The following is an 18345-nucleotide window of genomic DNA, read 5'->3' on the forward strand; positions in this document are numbered from 1 at the left end:
ATTATGATAAAGGCTAACTGAAACTTTGATAACATAGTCAGTCGGTAGTTTATGGAAGGAATTGGGATTTATGGAAGTTCTTGCACTGTATGTCATAGGAAGACCCCTATATGGTTCTAACATCTGCTTCCCTTAACTTCCTTTTACCTTACATCAGTGTTCCTCTGCCGCGGCACACAGACCGTAGTGTGCACGTGGCTTGCCCTGTCTGTATGCACTGGGTTGCAACCCTTTCCTTTTCCCGAATGAATCGTTTTTGGTTGACCAAACACCGAGTCGCTATTACATGAAGACATCTGCAAAGTTTATTGGAGAATCTGGAATTATAATGGGACATTTTAATATACTTTATCAGGAAATGAAAAACACAATATTTGTTAGCATACAACAGCTGAGAAATTAATAAACTATTTTTATGAAATACCTACAGGTGTTCATTTAACAAAAAAATACATGTACTTTAATACATACAAACATAATTGAAAACATACTGATGCCCTAACACAGAATAAAACATCATAAAATTTTTTAACCTACCTGTATATAAGAAATACACTTTAATAGCATAAACAATAAAATATAATTAAAAAAAAGAAATACACTTCAATTTACCCATGAATTTAACAGGCTTCAAAATAGTAAGAAGATATTAAATGTTTTATAGAAAAACTACTACTCATTAATCTCGTGTGCTATTGTTGAAAGAAAACGCTCAGAATTGTCACACTTGAATATTCATTTCTGAAAGTAATTAGTAGAAATCCACACTCCAGTGATGACTTTAAAAGGTGTTTAATAAACAATGTATTTGCAACTTTAATATTATAGCTTTTTCATGTTGAAATTTTTCTGGTACCTTATACATGGATTAATTTGTAACAAGCTCCCTCATGTTACTTACATTTCTAATTGTCTTCTGTGGGAGTTTTCACATGTAAGAATGTGGATCAATTCAAGTGTTTCCCATTGTGTTTACATTCAAGGGGTTTTATCTAGTGAGTCCTTTCATACTTTTGATAGAAACTGGAATAACTGAAGTCTTTCCCACATTCTACATTTTTTTTCCTCCAGTGTGTCTTGTCAGGTGTCTTCTAAAGGTTGTGATAAATGAAGGCTTTTCTCTACTTCTTACATTCATGGGTGTTTTCTTAGTGTGAGTTCTTTTGAATGACCTCTGTAGGCCTCACCACTTTTACATTCAAAGCATTTCTCTCCAGTGACATGTCTTTCATGTTTTCAAAGAAAACTAAGACAACTGAACACTTTGCTACATTTTTTTTAACACATGATTTCTCTCCAGGTTGATTTCTTTCATGGGTTTGAAAATTTATCAATATCTGAAGGCTTTTCCAAATTACTTATATTCACAGGGCTTTTCCCTAGTCTGAGTCCTTTTGTACCTCTCTGAAAGGTACTGTCATGACCACAGGCTTTCCCATGCTCTTTACATTCCTAGGGTTTCCCTCCAGCATGCGTTCTTTCACACGTTTTTAAGGAACTGTGACCTCCATAGACTTTACCTTCATTGCTAACAGTGACAGGGTTTTTCGCCTGTGTGAATCCTTTCATGTGTTCCGACATCACTGGGATACCTGAACGCTTTACCATGTGTTTGACATTCACAGTGCTCTGCAGTGTGAGTTCATTTATGTATTTGGAAATCCTTAAGAAAACCGAAAGCTTTACCACGTTCCTTGCAGTCATAGGGTTTCTCTCTGGTATGAGTTCTTTCATGTTTTTGAAGGGAACTGTGATCTCTGAAGGCTTTCCCACATTGTTCACACTCATGGGGTTTCTCTGCTGTGTGAGTTCTTTCATGTTTTTGAAGATAACTGTGATCTCTGAAGGTTTTACCACATTGCTGACATTCACAGGGTTTCTCTCCTGTGTGAGTTTTTTTGTGAATGTGTAAGGAACTATAAAATTTGAAAAATTTATTACATTGTTTACATTCATAGGGCTTCTCTCCAGTATGTGTTCTTTTATGTTTTTGAAGAGAAGTGGGGTAAGTGAATGCTTTGCTACATATTTTACACTCATAGGGTTTTTCTCCAGTGTGAGTTCTTTCATGTATTTGAACATAGCTGGAATAACTGAAGGCTTTACCACATTGTTTACATTCATAGGGTTTCTCTCCAGTGTGAGTTCTTCCATGTACTTGAACTTGACTGGAAGAGCTGAAGGCTTTACCACAAATTTTACATGCATAGGGTTTCTCTCCAGTATGTGTTCTTTTATGTTTTTGAAGAGAACTGGGATAAGTGAATGCTTTGTTACATATTTTACATTCATAGGGCTTCTCTCCAGTGTGAGTTCTTTCATGGGTTTTTAAGGAACTGGGATCTCTGTAGGCTTTTCCACACTGTTTACATTCATAGGGTTTCTCTCCAGTGTGAATTCTTTCATGTATTTTTAAGGAACTGGTATCCCTGTGGGCTTTACCACATTGTTTACACTCATAGGGTTTCTCTGCAGTGTGAGTTCTTTCATGTGCTTGAACATCACTAAAACAATGGAAGGTTTTAGCACATATTTTACATGCATAGGGGTTCTCTCCTGTGTGAATTCTTTTGTGTCTCTGTAAGAAATTGTAAGATGTGTAGGATTTATCACATTGTTTACACTCATAGGGTTTCTCTCCAGTGAGAGTTATTTTAGGTAATCGAAGTGAACATGAACAACTCAAGGCATTCCCACATTTCTTATGTTTATGGGCTTTTTCCCCATTGTGACTTCTTTCATGTTTTTCAAAATGCTGGTGATAACTCAAGGCTTTACCACATTCTTTACACTTATACGGCGTCTCTCCATACTCCTGGAATTCGTATGCTTTGTGCCCAGTGTGACACTGGACATGCCTATTGAGGGGTGAGTGATGCATGAAGACTTTTCCACACACGTGGCATTCATGCAGTTTCCCTCCAGTGGTTTCCTTGTTCAGGTTGAGATTTGAAATACAGCTGAAGTTTTGTCCACACTGACTACCTTCTTTACTTTCACAGACTCTCTCTACTACTTGACTTCTGTAAACAATGAAAAGCACAGTATTAATGATTTTTTATTAATGATTTTATATTCCTTATTTATTATGATTTATAGAAAAAATGTAGGTATTCTGTCTTGTCTGAACTGTCCAAAATATGCTGAATGTTTTCCAAGACAATGTCACCCTTGCTATAGTCAAACCATGACAGTCATGTATAGGGTTTGTTAATACTGTTTCCAAGTGAACTATTTTGTAAACACTGAACCTACACGGTACATTTCAGTAAGTATTTTTGGAAAAAATTTCCTAAGACATTTGAAGCAGGATTTATTAGTTTTGTTTGCTTCTTTTAAAAATTTCATAACATACTAGAATTCTCACAGGAGACACTGCTTTCTATTGCGCAACTCACCTTAGTTTTCTCCCCTGGTTTTTGTAGTACTTTTCAATGTCATGTTCTTCCCATCTTGTTCCTAAAATGCAGACCCAGAAAAATGAGTGCAAAGCATTCATATTATAGAAAAATAATTAGCTTCTAGATCCATGAGAGGCTGTGGCCATGCCAAGTTATTAACCAACATCTCTCTTTCCACATCACACTTCATGGATGCGCCAATTACAGAAACACTTTTTCTTTAATTGACAAAAGGAATGTCGCCACCCTTACCTATGGAGGCCAGGTTCCTCAAGGTTTCCTGCATCACCTCTCTGTACAGCTTCTTCTGTGAAGGCTGCAGTAAGGCCCACTCCTCCCGACTGAAGCGCACGGCCACATCCTCAAAGGCCACCGAGTCCTAAAAATAGTCCGAATATGTGTACAGTGCAATGAGTGAGACTGACAGCACTGGACACCTACATCCCATTTGTAGGAAAGTTACATGTGATTCTCTCATCTCCAAACATTTACTCCATGACTGATCATCACAAACTTACTCTCTGTCCACACTTACTTTCTCATAAATTGAACAGCATAATGAACACATGGAAACAACTTACACTTTGTTGCTATGATCACATTACATCTGAGTGTTTCGAAATGACAGAAATGCTATTCAAATGAGACAAATATGATCATTTTCAGACCATCAATTCCTTCTGAGAAAAATTTTCATCCTCTTTATTTCCCACCATTTTCAGCACTTCATGAAGTGGAGGCTTATATTCTGCATGAGGTTTCTATAAATGAAACATAGTGAAAAACTGGAAGCCTTTCCTTCTATTCCCATCACCAAACATGAGAGTCCAGGGGCCTGTGAAAATCACTTTCGACAAAGCCAGCTGACAGTGTTCCCCTAAAGTCCAGGCCTTTACCAGATGCAACTGGCTCAATGTAAATATGCCTGTGCAGATCATTGCTTGTAATTTATGTAGTATTTATCACAGACTCAGTTCTTCCTTTCCCTCTCTGTACTATTCAATACAGCTAGGAGATTATTTGGAAGTTAGAACTCAGAGAAAGAAGGAGGTATAAAAAGTTAAGACCACAAAATTCCTGTACTCATGCTCAGGGCTGCTTCCAGCCAAATTTTAGAACACAGAATGAGAAAACAGGCCAGGAGAGCTCCATCTAATGAAATTCTAACTGTGTACCCTGGGACTGGCTCCCCCTGAGGAAGAGTTTAAGAGCTATAGATTGTATAGGAGTTCATTTAAGGCCACATAATTTGATGATGAACTTGCCTATGATTATCCAACACATAAAGGAACAGGACTTTCCTCTAAAGGAACACAAAATTTCCATCCTCCAATTTCAGGAGAAAAATTTATTCAACAAGTCAAGTCTAGAGGCTGCTCTGCCACCTTCTGATCTGGCACTTAAGGAACTTAGGAATTATCATACTCAATCTCATAAAGAAAAAAAGAAGAAAGAAAGAAAAGAAAAGAAAAGAAAAAAGAAAGAAGGTAACTTGAAATGACCTACTCTTTTTAGATCCACCAGAGATTTGAGGTCATGGGTAAGTGGTATCTCCAAAGTTAAAAAAGAGAAAATATGGTATTTTAAAATATGCCCCAAATATTCCATTCTTAATGAGGGCTGTACTAGAAAAATTCTAATTCACCAGAGTTTAATGCAAAGACAAAAAAGATAGAACATAATATCCATGAAACCTAAAACAACCTTCCTTAATATGAGGACTGAAATACACACAATGGGAGTATCTGAAAAAACGAAAGAGAAAGAAATAGGAGGTAAGTGGAGTAATAATCATTGAAATTTCCTAAAATGAATGATAGGGGACATACTGTAGATCCAGGATGCAGGAGAAACAGATGAATCCATTACTGTGACTAAACACTTCAACAACCTCTTATCTTAAATCATAAATTCCAGCAGCAGAAAACCAGGAAGAATGGAGTGGAACTGGGTAGCACTATTAAACAACTGAGCTTAACTGTAATCTGTGAAATACTTCACATAACAACAGCAGAATACACATTCTCAAGTTCACATGGAACATTCACCAAGACAGAAAAGATCCTGGGACATAAAATACACCTTCACAAATATGAAAACATAGAAATCATAACAAAATATTCTCTCAAGCTACACAGGAATTAAGCTAGAAATCCATTATCAAAGATAATTGGGAATCCCAAATATGTGGAGATTCAACAATACATCTCTAAGTAGCATATAGGATCAAAGGAAAAAAAAAATCTCTGGAGAAACAAAATTATCTTGAACCAAAAAGGTAAAAATATATCATAATCAAACTTGTCAGAGACAGCAAAAGTGGTGCCTATAGGGAAATTTAGGCCATTAAACAAATATATTATATTTGTTATTAGAAACAAATATATTAGGAAAAAAAGCTCTATAATCAATAATGTAAGCATCTGCTTTAGGAAATAATAAAAAAAGAGCAAATTAAACTCAAAGTAAGCAGACTAAAAGAATTAATAAAAATTAGATATCAATATGATTGTGGAAAGTCAATGGAAGAAAAAAATTTAAAAGCTGCCTCTTTGACAAGATGAATAAAATTGGTAAACATCTAGACAAGATAACTGAGAAAAGAGGGAAGACAGAAATTAAAAATATTAGTAATATTAGTAAAGGAGGGAGAAATGAACAATAAAAAAGGATTTGATAAAATTGAACATTTGCTTATGGTAACAAACTAGAAATGGAGGGGAGCCTCCAATTCTCGAGAAAGAACATGCTCAAAACCTGTAGTTAAACTCATCACATTTGCTCCTCCTGACATGAGTGTCTATGTGAAACACTAGACAGAACTCACAACAAAATGGAACTCCTGAAAAAAATAAGAGTAACTGAAAGATACAAAAGCCAACAGCTTTCCTGTAGAGACACACAGATACACTCCACTGACCACTGACAAAGGAAGAAAAGCAATTCAAAGGAAAAAGAAAGTCTTTTAAACCAATAGTAATGGAGATTATGAATACCCACAAACAAACACACATGGAAAACAAATAGAGACAAAGATCATACATGCTTCACAAAAATTACCTCAAAACACATCATAGCCCTGAGTGGTGTGGCTTGGTTGCGGCTTGCATGTCATCCAGCAAAGTGAAAGGTCGCCAGTTTGATTTCTGGTCAGGGCATGTGCTGGGGTTGCAAGCCAGGTCCCCACTCGGGATGCTAAGGAGAGGCAATGGATAGATGTTTCTCTCTCCCATTGATGTTTCTCTCCCTCTATTTCTCCCTCCCTTCTCCTCTCTCTAAAAATAAATAAAATCTTAAAAAAGAACACACCATAGACATAAATGTCAAATGCAAAAGTAATACATGCCTACAAGATAATATATGAGAAATTCTACAAGCAAATAAAAGAACAATGAGGTAGCACTAAGCATTTATTATATGGCTAAGATTCAAAACACTCAGAACATCAAATATTGGTGGAGATATGAAGTGGTGGGTAATCCTAATCATTGCTCGTGGAAATGGAATTGGGCACACCTAGATTGGAGACAGTAACTTTCAATACTAAATGTACTCTTACTATGTATAAGATCCAGCAATCATATTCCTTGGTATAGACCTAAATGAATTGAAACCTAATGTTTGTACAAAAACTTGTACATGAATATTTGTAGGCACTTTATTCATAATTGGCAGGAGTTAGAGTTAAGTAAGATGTCCTTCAAGAGGCAAACAGATGATCAGAGGTAAATCCAGGTGGTGCTATATTTTTCAGTGATAAAAAAGAAATGGGTTATTAAGCCATGAAAACGTAGGAGGAAACTTAAAAGTAAAAGAAGCCAATCTGACAAGGCCACGCACATTGTATGACTTTGAGTATATGACAATCTGGAACAGACAAAATTAGGGGCCAATGGAAATCTCTGGGTTTGAAGAATTTAGGGGTTGGTGGGAGAAATGAATGAATAGGTGAAGCAACTGTCCACTGAACTCTCTCATGTACGTGTGTGTGCGGCCCTCCTGAAAGTCTGTGCACTCCCCAGTGCTGTGCATTCAGTGACTCCCAAAGAGCACAAAGAGCAGTCCAGGGAACCACGTGTTCTCTTCCAGCACAGTGGCTTCTTTCAAGGGACTGTGGGTGATGTGGAGGGAAGACTGTTCCATGATGTGGTTGTTGCCTGAATGTCCAGCTAGACCCGGGCCAGAATGGAGTTGTTTCTTGCAAAGCCCTTCAGAGACTGTCTGATCTTAATTGATCTTTTCCTTCTGACATAAATCAGTACCTCTCCTGTGTCCCATGGCATGCTGGTCACCTGAATAGGCCAACATCCTGACCTGGTCAAACATGGAAGGCATTGTCCAGAACCAATAATCAGGCATGGGAAAATCAGGCCACAAACAGGGTTAGAGGCCTCCTCCATGACAACTGGTTGCTATATAGACTTTAAGCACCCTGAGCTTAAGTAAGGCTTGAACTAATCCCTCTGCTGTGCCAAAATGAAATGATGGTATCATCCACCGTAACCCAGATGAACAGCATCTTTTTAAAAAATTAATTAATTAAAAACAAATCCTGACTTCCGGCTGAGGTGTAGGTGTAGGTAGATACAGTTTGCCTCCTTGCACAACCAAAAGAAGGACAGCAACGAATTTAAGAACAAAAATAACCAGAACTGCCAGAAAATTAAACTGTATGGAAGTCTGACAACCAAGGAGTTAAAGAAGAAACATTCATTCAGACTGGTAGGAGTGGTGGAGACGAGCAGCCGGGGTGGAGAGGACTATGGCTGGAGGACTGGGTGGAGGAGGCAGTGGCTGGCAGACCAGGTGGACCCACATTTGCCTGTGGATAAACTGGGAGGGACAACTGGGGAGCGAGACAGACTGCACAACCCAGGGTTCTGGCGTGAGAAAAGAAAGCCTCAAAACCTCTGACTGTAAGAACCCGTGGGGGTTGCTGGGGCAGGAGAAACTTCCAGCCTCACAGGAGAGTTCGTTGGAGAGACCCATGGGGTTCTAAAATGTACACAAACCCATGCACCCGGGAATCAGCACCAGAAGGGCCCAATTTGCTTGTGGTTAGTAGAGGAAGTGACTGAAAGCTGGCTGAGAGCTGAGCAAGTGCCATTGTTTCCTCTCTGGCCCCTCCCCATATATAGCACAACAACACAGTGACCTGGGTTGCCCTGCCCTGGCAAATATATAAGGCTCTGCCCCTTACAACATAACAGGTACGCCAAGACAAAGAAATATGGCCCAAATGAAAGAACAGATCAAACCCCCCAAAATATAACTAAGCGATGAAGAGATAGACAACCTATCAGATGCAGAGTTCAAAACAATGGTAAGCAGGATGCTCACAGAAATGGCTGAGTATGGTCACAAAATAGTGGAAAACGTGAAGGCTATGCAAAGTGAAATAAAGAAAAATATACAGGGAACCAACAGTGAAGGGAAGGAAACCTGGACTCAAATCAACAGTTTGGAGCACAAAGAAGGAATAAACATCCAACCAGAACAGAATGAAGAAACAAGAATTTAAAAAAATGAGGAGAGGCTTAGGAACCTTCAGAACAACTTTAAACATTCCAACATCCAAATCATAGGGGTGCCAGAAGGAGAAGAGGAGCAACAAGAAATTGAAAACTTATTTGAAAAAATAATGAAGGAGAAATTCCCTAATCTGGCAAAGGAAATAGACTTCCAGGAAGCCCAGGAAACTCAGAGAGTCCCAAATAAGTTGGACCCAAGGAAGCACATACCAAGGCACATCATAATTACATTACCCAAGATTAAAGAGGAGAGAATCTTAAAAGCAGCAAGAGAAAAGGACACAGTTACTTACAAAGGAGTTCCCATTAGACTATCAGCTGATTTCTCAAAAGAGACCTTGCAGGCAAGAAGGGGCTGGAAAGAAATATTCAAAATCATGAAAGGCAAGGACCTACATCCAAGATGACTCTATCCAGCAAAGCTATCACTTAGAATGAAAGGGCAGATAAAGTACTTCCCACATAAGGTCAAGCTAAAGGAGTTCATCATCACCCAGCCCTTATTATATGAAATGTTAAAAAGATTATCTAAGAAAAAGAAGATGATCAAAACTGTAAACAGTAAAATGACTACAAACTCACAACTATCAACTGAATTTTTAGACAACTGTTTTTGTCCAAAAACAAAAACAAGCTAAGCAAACAACTAGAACAGGAACAGAATTACAGAAATGGAGATCACAAGGATGGATATCAGCGGGGAGGGGGAGAGGGGAGATTGGGGGAAAAGGTACAGGGAATAAGAAGTATAATTGGTAGGTACAAAACAGACAGGGGGAGGTTAAGAGTAGTATAGGAAATGGAGAAGCCAAAGAACTCACAGGTATGACCTATGGACATGAAATAAGGGCGAGGGGGGGGGGATGCTGGTGGGAGGGGTTGCAGGGCAGAGGGGAATAAAGGGGAGAAAAAAATGGGACAACTGTAATAGCATAATCAATAAAATATACTTTAAAAAATCCTCACCGGAGAATATACTTACTGATTTTAGAGAGAGAGAGGAGGGGTGGGGGAGAGAGAGAGAGAAACATCGATGGGAGAAAAGAAACATCAATCGGGTTGCCTCCTGTACGTGTCCTGAGCAGGGATCCAACCCACCACCCTTTTTTTGCTGTATGGGGCAACGCTCCAACCAGCTGAGCCACCCAGCCATGGCAGGGTCAGGATCTTTGTTGCAATAGATGCAGGGGCAGCAGAGTTATGTAGGCATCCTGGTATGCCCTCTGGAATCTTCCACCTACTGGCTGCCATCCCTGTGTTTTCTCTTTAAGGAGTGACCATCTGATGGGCTCACCTCATTCACATGGTACAAACATCCTTATAACCCCCCTCCCTCAGTCTCCCCCTAACATGTGGAAAAACCCAGCCTCAGTCACACCTTCACTCTAAATCACAGTACGGATATCAATCCAGGACCACTGTGAGGAGGGCTCCATTCCCATACTCTGCTCACAACTCAGAGTCCTCTAAATATAAAACCCAGGCCCAGTGGAGTCAACAACACAACGCAGGGAACACAGCTCACGGGGGGGGGGGGGGGGGGGGGGGGCAGCAGGCAGCCGTTCACAGAGCAGGAGCCTCCAGGTTCTTATCAGCCTGACAGATAAGAAGGACCTGGGGGAAAGGGAGGGCTGAGGCTTAAGTTGTCAGGAGTCAAACATCAAACATGTGGAGCCTGACCAGTCATGACAAGAACAAACATAAGTATGAAAATGTGCATTAGTACTGGGTTGTTAAAATTCTTTTTTAAGATTTTATTTATTTATTTTTAGATAGAGGGGAAGGGAGGGAGAAAGAGAGGGAGAGCAACATCAATGTATGGTTGTCTCTCACGTGTCCCCTATTGTGGACCTGGCCCACAACCCAGGCATGTGCCCCAACTGGGAATCCAACCATGACCCCTTCGTTTGCAGGCTAGAGCTCAATCCACTGAGCCACACCAGCGAGGGCAGGGTTGTTTTTATATAAAGACACTCAAATAGGTGAACAAGAAGTGATCAAAACTGGTTATTGTAGCCCTGGCTGCTGTGGCTCAGTGGATTGAGTTTTGTCTTGTGAACCAAAGGGTTGCTGGTTGGATTCCCAGTCAGGGCACATGCCTGGGTTGTGGGTCAGGTCCCCAGGAGGGGGCGTGTGAGAGGCAATCACACACTGATGTTTCCCTCTCTTTCTCCTTTCCTTCTTTTTTCTGTAAAAACAAATAAACTACATATTTTAAAAAACAAACCAACCCCCCCCAAAAAAACTGGTTACTGGAGTGTGGCTGGAGGAGCAGCACAGGAGTGGAGCAGGATGTGTGGGCAATGACCTTTTTCAGTTAGTTTCCTATCTCAGGAACTTTTTAAAACATTCCAGTACATTATTTGTTTAAAATAACGAGAGAAATTTATACATACTACATTTTCCTATGATTACTACCTATTTAAAATTAATTATTGCTTTTAAAATTAATTAAATTTTGGACTTCTGGTCAAGATGGCAGCATCGGTAACCACGACTCACCTCCTCGCACATCAAAATTACAACTAAAACATACAACAACCATCCCTTAGAACTGTCGGAAACCCAGTGGAAAGGAAGTCTGGCAACTATGGAATTAAAGAAACCACAGCATCTTGGAACTGGCTGGTCCACATTCGTGTGTGGCAGATAAAAATCCAGCAGGAAAATATTGGGAGTGCAGTGTCCTGCCCCACACCAGGCCCTTCAGCCCAGGATTCCAGTGCCAGGAAGATAAGTCCCCACAGCTTCTGGTAGCAAAAACAAGTGGGGATTGAGCTGGCGAAAGAAACTTCTGGAGTCGCAAGCAGTTCCTTGTAAAGACCCCACACATGAATTTATTCAGATTCACTTCCTGTGAACTCCAGCACCTGGGTAGCAACTTAAAAGGCACGAGTAGCATACAGGGAGGAAATGAAGTGTCTGGCATCAAGGCAGGAGCTGGGGAACAGCTTTCTCCTAGAGAGAAAGGTGGGCAGAAGAGTTGTTCTTTTTCTGAGCCATCCTGCCACAAAGCCAGGTGGCCTCAGAAGGCAGATGCCATATCTGCTACTCCATCAACCTGGATAACAGTGTTTGCTTGGCTCTGGGTATCCCCTGAGGCTTCAACCTACCCAACTTATGGGCCCACACATGCTGTTAACCTTGACTTTTCCATATGAATGGCTACCTCTTGCTAAGTGGTCCCAGGCCTGGCATTAGCAGCAGCCAGCCTAGATTCACAGGTTGGCTTTGCCTGGGAATGTCCAGCCCAGCACAAGTACCAGCCATCTCAGATTGCCTTATAGCTCATGTAGGGTGGCCCTGAGCAGAACACAGGTGGGAGCTGTGTTCTGTACCTTGGCCTGCACCACCCTGGAAACCCCAGAGCAGGTACACCCAGTGGACAGCTACAGACCATGTCAGAGCACCACCAACATGCCCCTGCACAGCTGATCCTCCATGGAGGGTCGAGGTTGGTGGTCAGTGATCACAACCAGTCCTTGTAGCTGACTCTCCTGGGTAAATCCTTCCCATTGACCTGCCACCAGCAACCAAGGCTCAACTACAAGAGGAGGGTGTACTTAGGTCACACAAAGGGTGCACTTCAAGTACCTGAGTTGGGTGATAGGGAAGACTGTGCCACTGGATCCTAGAGGACACCTACCACATTAGGCCACTCTACTAAGCCAGGGAGCCATGGCAGCTCTACCTAATACATAGAAACAAACACAGGGAGGCTGCCAAAATGAGGAGACAAAGAAACATGGCCCCAATGAAAGAACAGATCAAAACTCCAGAAAAAGGAAGAACGAAACAAAATGGAGACAACCAATCTATCAGAAGCAGAGTTCAAAACACTGGTTATCAGGATGCTCAAGGAACTTAGTGAGAACCTCAATAGCATAAAAAAGATCCAGTCGGAAACGAAGGACACGCTAATTGAAATAAAGAACAATTTACAGGGAAACAACAGTAGAGTCGATAAAGCTGAGAATGAAATCAATGATTTGGAACATTTAGGAATCAAAACAACAAACAAACAAACAAACAAAACAACTAATCAGAACAACGGGAAGAAAATAGAACTCCCCAAAGTGGGCATAGTGTAGCAGCCTACGGGACAGCTTCAAGTGTTCTAATATTTGCATCATAGGGATGCCGGAAGGAGAAGAGAAACAGCAAAGAATTGGAAATCTATTTGAAAAAATAATGAAAGAAAATGTTCTTAATTTGATGTAGGAAATAAACATGCAAGTTCAGGAAGCACAGAGAGTCCCAAACAAGATGGATGCAAGGTGGCCCACATCAAGATACATCGTAATTAAAATGCTAAAAGTAAAGGTAAAGAGAGAATCTTAAAGGCGGCCAGAGAAAAGTAGTTAGTAACCTTCTTTTCCTGTACAGGGCAATTCCCATAAGACTGTCAGCTGATTTCTCAAAATAAACTTTGTAGGCTGGAAGGGATTGGCAAGACATATTCAAAGTCATGAAAAGCAGGGACCTACAGCCAAGATTGCTCTACCCAGCAAAGCTTTCATTTAGAATTGAAGGGCAGATAAAGAGCTTCCCAGACAAGAGAAAACTGAAGGAGTTCATCATCACCAAACCATTATTATATGAAGTGTTAAAGGGACTTATTTAAGAAAAAGAAGATCAGCCCTGGCTGGTATGGCTCAGTGGATTGAGTACTGGCCTAGGGACCAAAGGGTTGTCGGTTCAATTCCCAGTCAGGGCACATGCCTTGGCTGCCAGCCAGGTCCTCAGTAGGGGACAGGTGAGAGGCAATCACACACTGATGTTTCTCTCCCTCTCTCTCTCCCTTCCCTTCTCTCTAAAAATAAATAAATAAAATCTAAATAATAAAAAAAACCAGCATGGATACAGAGAGGGTTTTGATGACCCACAGATGGGAGGGGAGTATGGGGGAATGGGTGAAGAGGTGAAGGAATTAAGAAGTACAAATAGGGCTCTGGCTAGTGTGGCTCAGTGTGTTGAGCGCTGACCCGGGAACCAAAGGGTCACAGGTTCAATTCCTACTCAGGGCACATGACTGGGTTGTGGGCCAAGTCCCCAGGACAGGGCATGTGCAGGGCATATGAGAAGCAACCACACATTGATGTTTCTCTTCCTCTCTTTCTTTCTCCCTCCCTTGCACTCTGTCTAAAAATAACATCTTAAAAGAAAACACCTAAAGAAAAAGAAAGAAGTACAAATAGGTAGTTATAGATTAGCCATGGAGATGTAGAGTATAGGAAATGGAGTAGCCAAAGAATTTATATGGATGACCTATGCACATGAACAATGATGTGGAACTGCCTGAGGGAGAGGGGATTGCTGGGTGGAAGAGGGTAAAGGGGCAAAAACTGTGACAACTGTAATCGCATAACCAATAAAATACAATTAAAAATAAAAAAGAATAAAAATAAAAGCAAAAAATTAGCCCCAGTCACTGAGCCACTGCCAAGGACTCAGTAACCTTCCCCTCGAGACCCCCTTGTTTCCCGACACTCCCTCCCCGCTGTCCACCTTCTCCGGTGGCAGCCTTCTGCAGGCCGTTTCCACCGAGGAAAAGGAATCATATAGTATGTCCACTATCCAGAACCTCCAATCTTTCGACCCCTTTGCTGATGCAAGTAAGGGTGATGATCTGCTTCCTGCTGGCATTGAGGATTATATCCATATAAGAATTCAACAGAGAAATGGCAGGAAGACCCTTACTACTGTCCAAGGGATTGCTGATGATTACGATAAAAAGAAATTAGTGAAGGCGTTTAAGAAGAAATTTGCCTGTAATGGTACTGTAATTGAGCATCCAGAATATGGAGAAGTAATTCAGCTACAGGGTGACCAGCACAAGAACATATGCCAGTTCCTCGGAGAGACTGGACTGGCTAAGGATGACCAGCTGAGGGTTCATGGGTTTTAAGTGCTTTTTGGCTCACTGAAGCTTAAGTGAGGATTTCCTTGCAATGAGTAGAATTTCCCTCTGTCTCTTGTCACAAGTTTAAAAATCTCACAGCTTTTTGTAACCATTTGGGGTCTGCTTTTAACTCGGACTAGTGTAACTCCTTCATGTAATAAACTGAAAAGAGCCATGGGAAAAAAAATAAAAGCAAAAAATTAAAAAAAATAAAAGTAATTAAATTTTAATTTTCCTACATAGGAAACCACTCCAAGATTTAATCCTTTAAACACTAAATGACATAAATGTGCAGGCCATAAAAATATTTTATAAATCCCTTTCTAACTAAAAGGACAAAAAAAATGATAGTTTTCTATTATATATCACACTGAGGATAATTTCAGGCATGAGTAACATATCATAATGCATTGGAATTTGCAGTTAAGCCCTGAAATGTAGTAGAAATTTCAAATATAATTTACATAAGCTTTGAGGTGGTTTTCTCTTATCAATAAAAATAAACTTCAAAAATTTTCCCTCACATCCATTGAAATAGGAGTTTATTTTTCTTAGGAATACTTTATCCTTTTCTTTTTCTTTCCTTTTAAAATATTTTCTTTATGTTTAGCCAAGGGGAAGGGAGGGAGAAAAACATCGATAAGTATCAGAACCTCAACCCAAGCATGTGCCCTGACTGGGTATTCGAACCTGCAACCCTTTGCTTTGTGGTAGGTCGCCAAACCACATAAGCCACACTGGTCGGGGGAGGAATAGTTTATCCTTTTCAATTTCAAAGTTCCCTAGGTACCTCAGGACACAAAAAATGACGTAAAAATGGAAAAAGTGCCTGAGAACTTAAAAACACCCATCTGATGTCTTCAGGTTCTCTTGCCTAAATGAAACCAAATTCTGTTTATTTCCACAGTTATCGTACCTTATTCATATGGTATCCTCAATAAAGTTTTATTTAAAAAGCCCAGGTGCTAATGGAAACTAGAATCAAAGGGCCGCAATGCTCAATGGATAAAAGAATCCAAAGGAATGAAATACAAATGCTGGAATCAAAACTGATAAGCAGTCTGCTTCCCTACAGGTGAGGGGGGGAAACCCCCCCAACACATTCAGAAAGTTGAACACAATTGCAAACTTAAGGTCTAGGTACCCCTGCTTGCGACACCTGTTTTTTGTTTGTTTGTTTGTTTTTGCCTATTTGAACTATTTTTTAGTCTTTGAAGCTTTATTGATTAAATATATTTTATTCCTAGTGAAAAACGGACACATATAAGTCAATAAATCTTTTCAAGGTGACAAACCCAGGGAGAAGTCGTGCTCAGGGAGACACCCAGGAAAGTTTCCAAACAGGAACTTCACCTAAAGCACTTCCCCTAGGATTCTGTGCCCCGGAAAGATCCTGGGGGACAGGTGTAACGCTTTCAAGAAACAGAGGTCCAAGCAGTTATTCCTGCCTTTCCTCTCCTGTAAAATATCCATACAGAATGTAAATCTCTAAAGAGCCATCCATGACTCTGCTGAAAAAGAATAAACAATTAAAATATTGGGTCTGTTTGAAATGCACCACGGAGGACAAGTAGTTGATAATGATGTTGTGAATCGCAGAGGGGAGTTGGCTTGGGAATTCGAGGAGCAATGTGGAAATTTAGGGACCTGTTGCTAGTCCCGGGAAGAGACGGGCTGGGGCACAGGAACTTTGGGAAAACTCAGGAGAAAATGGGACCCCTGGGGAGAAAGGAAGGACTGGGACCACACAAACCAGAGGTGTACCACGCAAGAACTCGGGAGACGGAGTCACGATTGTCCCCTGAAGACCCTCCCCGAGGTCACCGCACATTCTTGGGAGACGCGGGGATGCCGGCGCGGAGCTGCCCACAGGGACTCTGCAGCGGGGCCGAAGTCAACGAGCGCAGTGACCAGACAGGACGCCTGGGTCCGGCTACCGGACCAGCCACTACACTGCAAGCCGGAGGGGACCTACGTGGAATCGGGTCCATAGACTTCAGAGGGGACCGCGGAGAGGCCGTCCCGCCACAGCCGATTCCAACCGGTTCCAACCAGCCTCTCGTCCCCATTTCTGCACCCCAGCAGCACTCACCATTTCTAGGTTTCCTGGGTCTCCCTGAGTCCTGCCTATGACTTCCACAAGCAGTGCCTATTACAGACCGATTACACCGCGACACACCATGAGGCAGAGTTAGCAGGGACCCTGAAGGACACGCGACACCCAATCCCCAGCGCCGCTGGCACTAATTAGGACGTCCACGACTTCTTTTTGCGTTGCCCCACCCACCTGCCCCAGCGGCACTGCTGACTGGACAGTTCACAAGGCCCCGCCCCCTTGTGTCTGAGTGACAGCAGACGGGAGGACGAGTGGCTCAGCGAAACAAGCCTCCACTGGACAGTGGGGACTTGATCTCGCATGTTTCACTGCATTTAAACAGAAGGATTTTTTTTGGCCTGGGGCAACCCCTATTGTTTCCCCCGAGCTGTTTGTGATGAATGCCAGGGCACGGGCTTGTACAGGGAATTCCTGATTGAGTTTCCAAGTGGTACAAGTAAGTACAGAGCATGAGGTCAATCCCGGCTAGGCCACAATGGAACAAGAGGGTCTTATGTCTATTAGAGGTCAAGAGCTTGGCGTAGGTTGTGAGGCCATGCATGGAACTCTGAGCCTTGCTTAGAAACTCACTTAAATGCGGCCTTACCATCTATAATAGGAGTCCCTCCCATTTCAGTCTTTGATCTTACAACCCTAAAGCCTCACACCTCTTCCCTTCCCCATCCCCTCTCATTTTGTCCTAAAGAGAAAGAATTCCAGAGCACTTGCCTCTGGTGGGAAGTTGGCAGTGGGCAGCCCTATTCTGAGCGTTAGACTCTTCTCAGTCTAACCACAGGGTATGAGATGTGTTCATGACAATCTCAGGTGAACATTTTACACTGAAAGGGAATTTAATTTAGATCAGTTTTTGCATTAGTCCCCAGAGAATTTTGAAATGTCAATGGCTATAATATCCACAAGACAATTGCTTTCTATTTTTAATAATATAAGAAAAAAATTAAAGTATCATCTCAGTGTAGGTTGCACCTGGAGACTTCTCTCCCCAGCTTTATTGAGGTATAACTGACTAATAAAATTGTCTGAATTTAAATATTACAGCCTAGCCCTGTAGCTCAGTTGGTTAGAGCATCCTTCCGATTTACCAAGGTTGCTGGTTGGATCTCTGGTCAACCAGTGCATGCCTAAATAAGTGGAACAACAAAAATCTCTCTCTCTCTCTTTCCCCCTCTCCCCACCTCCTATTTCTCTAAAATCAATAAATATTAAAATTTTTTTTGCCCTGACCATTGCGGCTTAGTTGGTTGGGCATCATCCTGCAAAACGAAAGGTCACCAGTTGGATTCCCAATTAGGGTACATGCCTGAGTTGAGGTTCAGCTCCTGGTCAGGGCGCCTATGAAAGGCAACCAATAGATGGTTCTCTCTCACAGAGATGTTTCTTTCCCTCTCTCTCTCC

General features: G+C 41.4%; 1 protein-coding gene and 1 pseudogene across 2 annotated transcripts; one reads left to right on the forward strand and one right to left on the reverse strand.

Moving 5' to 3' along the window:
* Positions 1 to 287: 287 nt before the first annotated feature.
* On the reverse strand, positions 288 to 17091 carry LOC112301567 (zinc finger protein 709). The gene is made up of 4 exons (XM_024557066.3): positions 16927 to 17091; positions 3654 to 3780; positions 3399 to 3459; positions 288 to 3023 (listed from the first exon to the last, which is right to left on the reverse strand). The coding sequence occupies exons 1-4, from the start codon at positions 16927 to 16929 to the stop codon at positions 1643 to 1645; spliced, it is 1572 nt and encodes a 523-aa protein (XP_024412834.3). The 5' UTR covers positions 16930 to 17091; the 3' UTR covers positions 288 to 1642.
* LOC112301568 (eukaryotic translation initiation factor 1 pseudogene) lies at positions 14361 to 15000 on the forward strand (annotated as a pseudogene). Its single transcript, XR_011651559.1, has one exon. The product of XR_011651559.1 is annotated as a eukaryotic translation initiation factor 1 pseudogene (transcript).
* Positions 17092 to 18345: the final 1254 nt, after the last annotated feature.

This window comes from Desmodus rotundus, chromosome 9 (genome assembly GCF_022682495.2).
Source record: "Desmodus rotundus isolate HL8 chromosome 9, HLdesRot8A.1, whole genome shotgun sequence".
In the NCBI taxonomy this organism is placed as follows: Eukaryota; Metazoa; Chordata; class Mammalia; order Chiroptera; family Phyllostomidae; genus Desmodus; species Desmodus rotundus.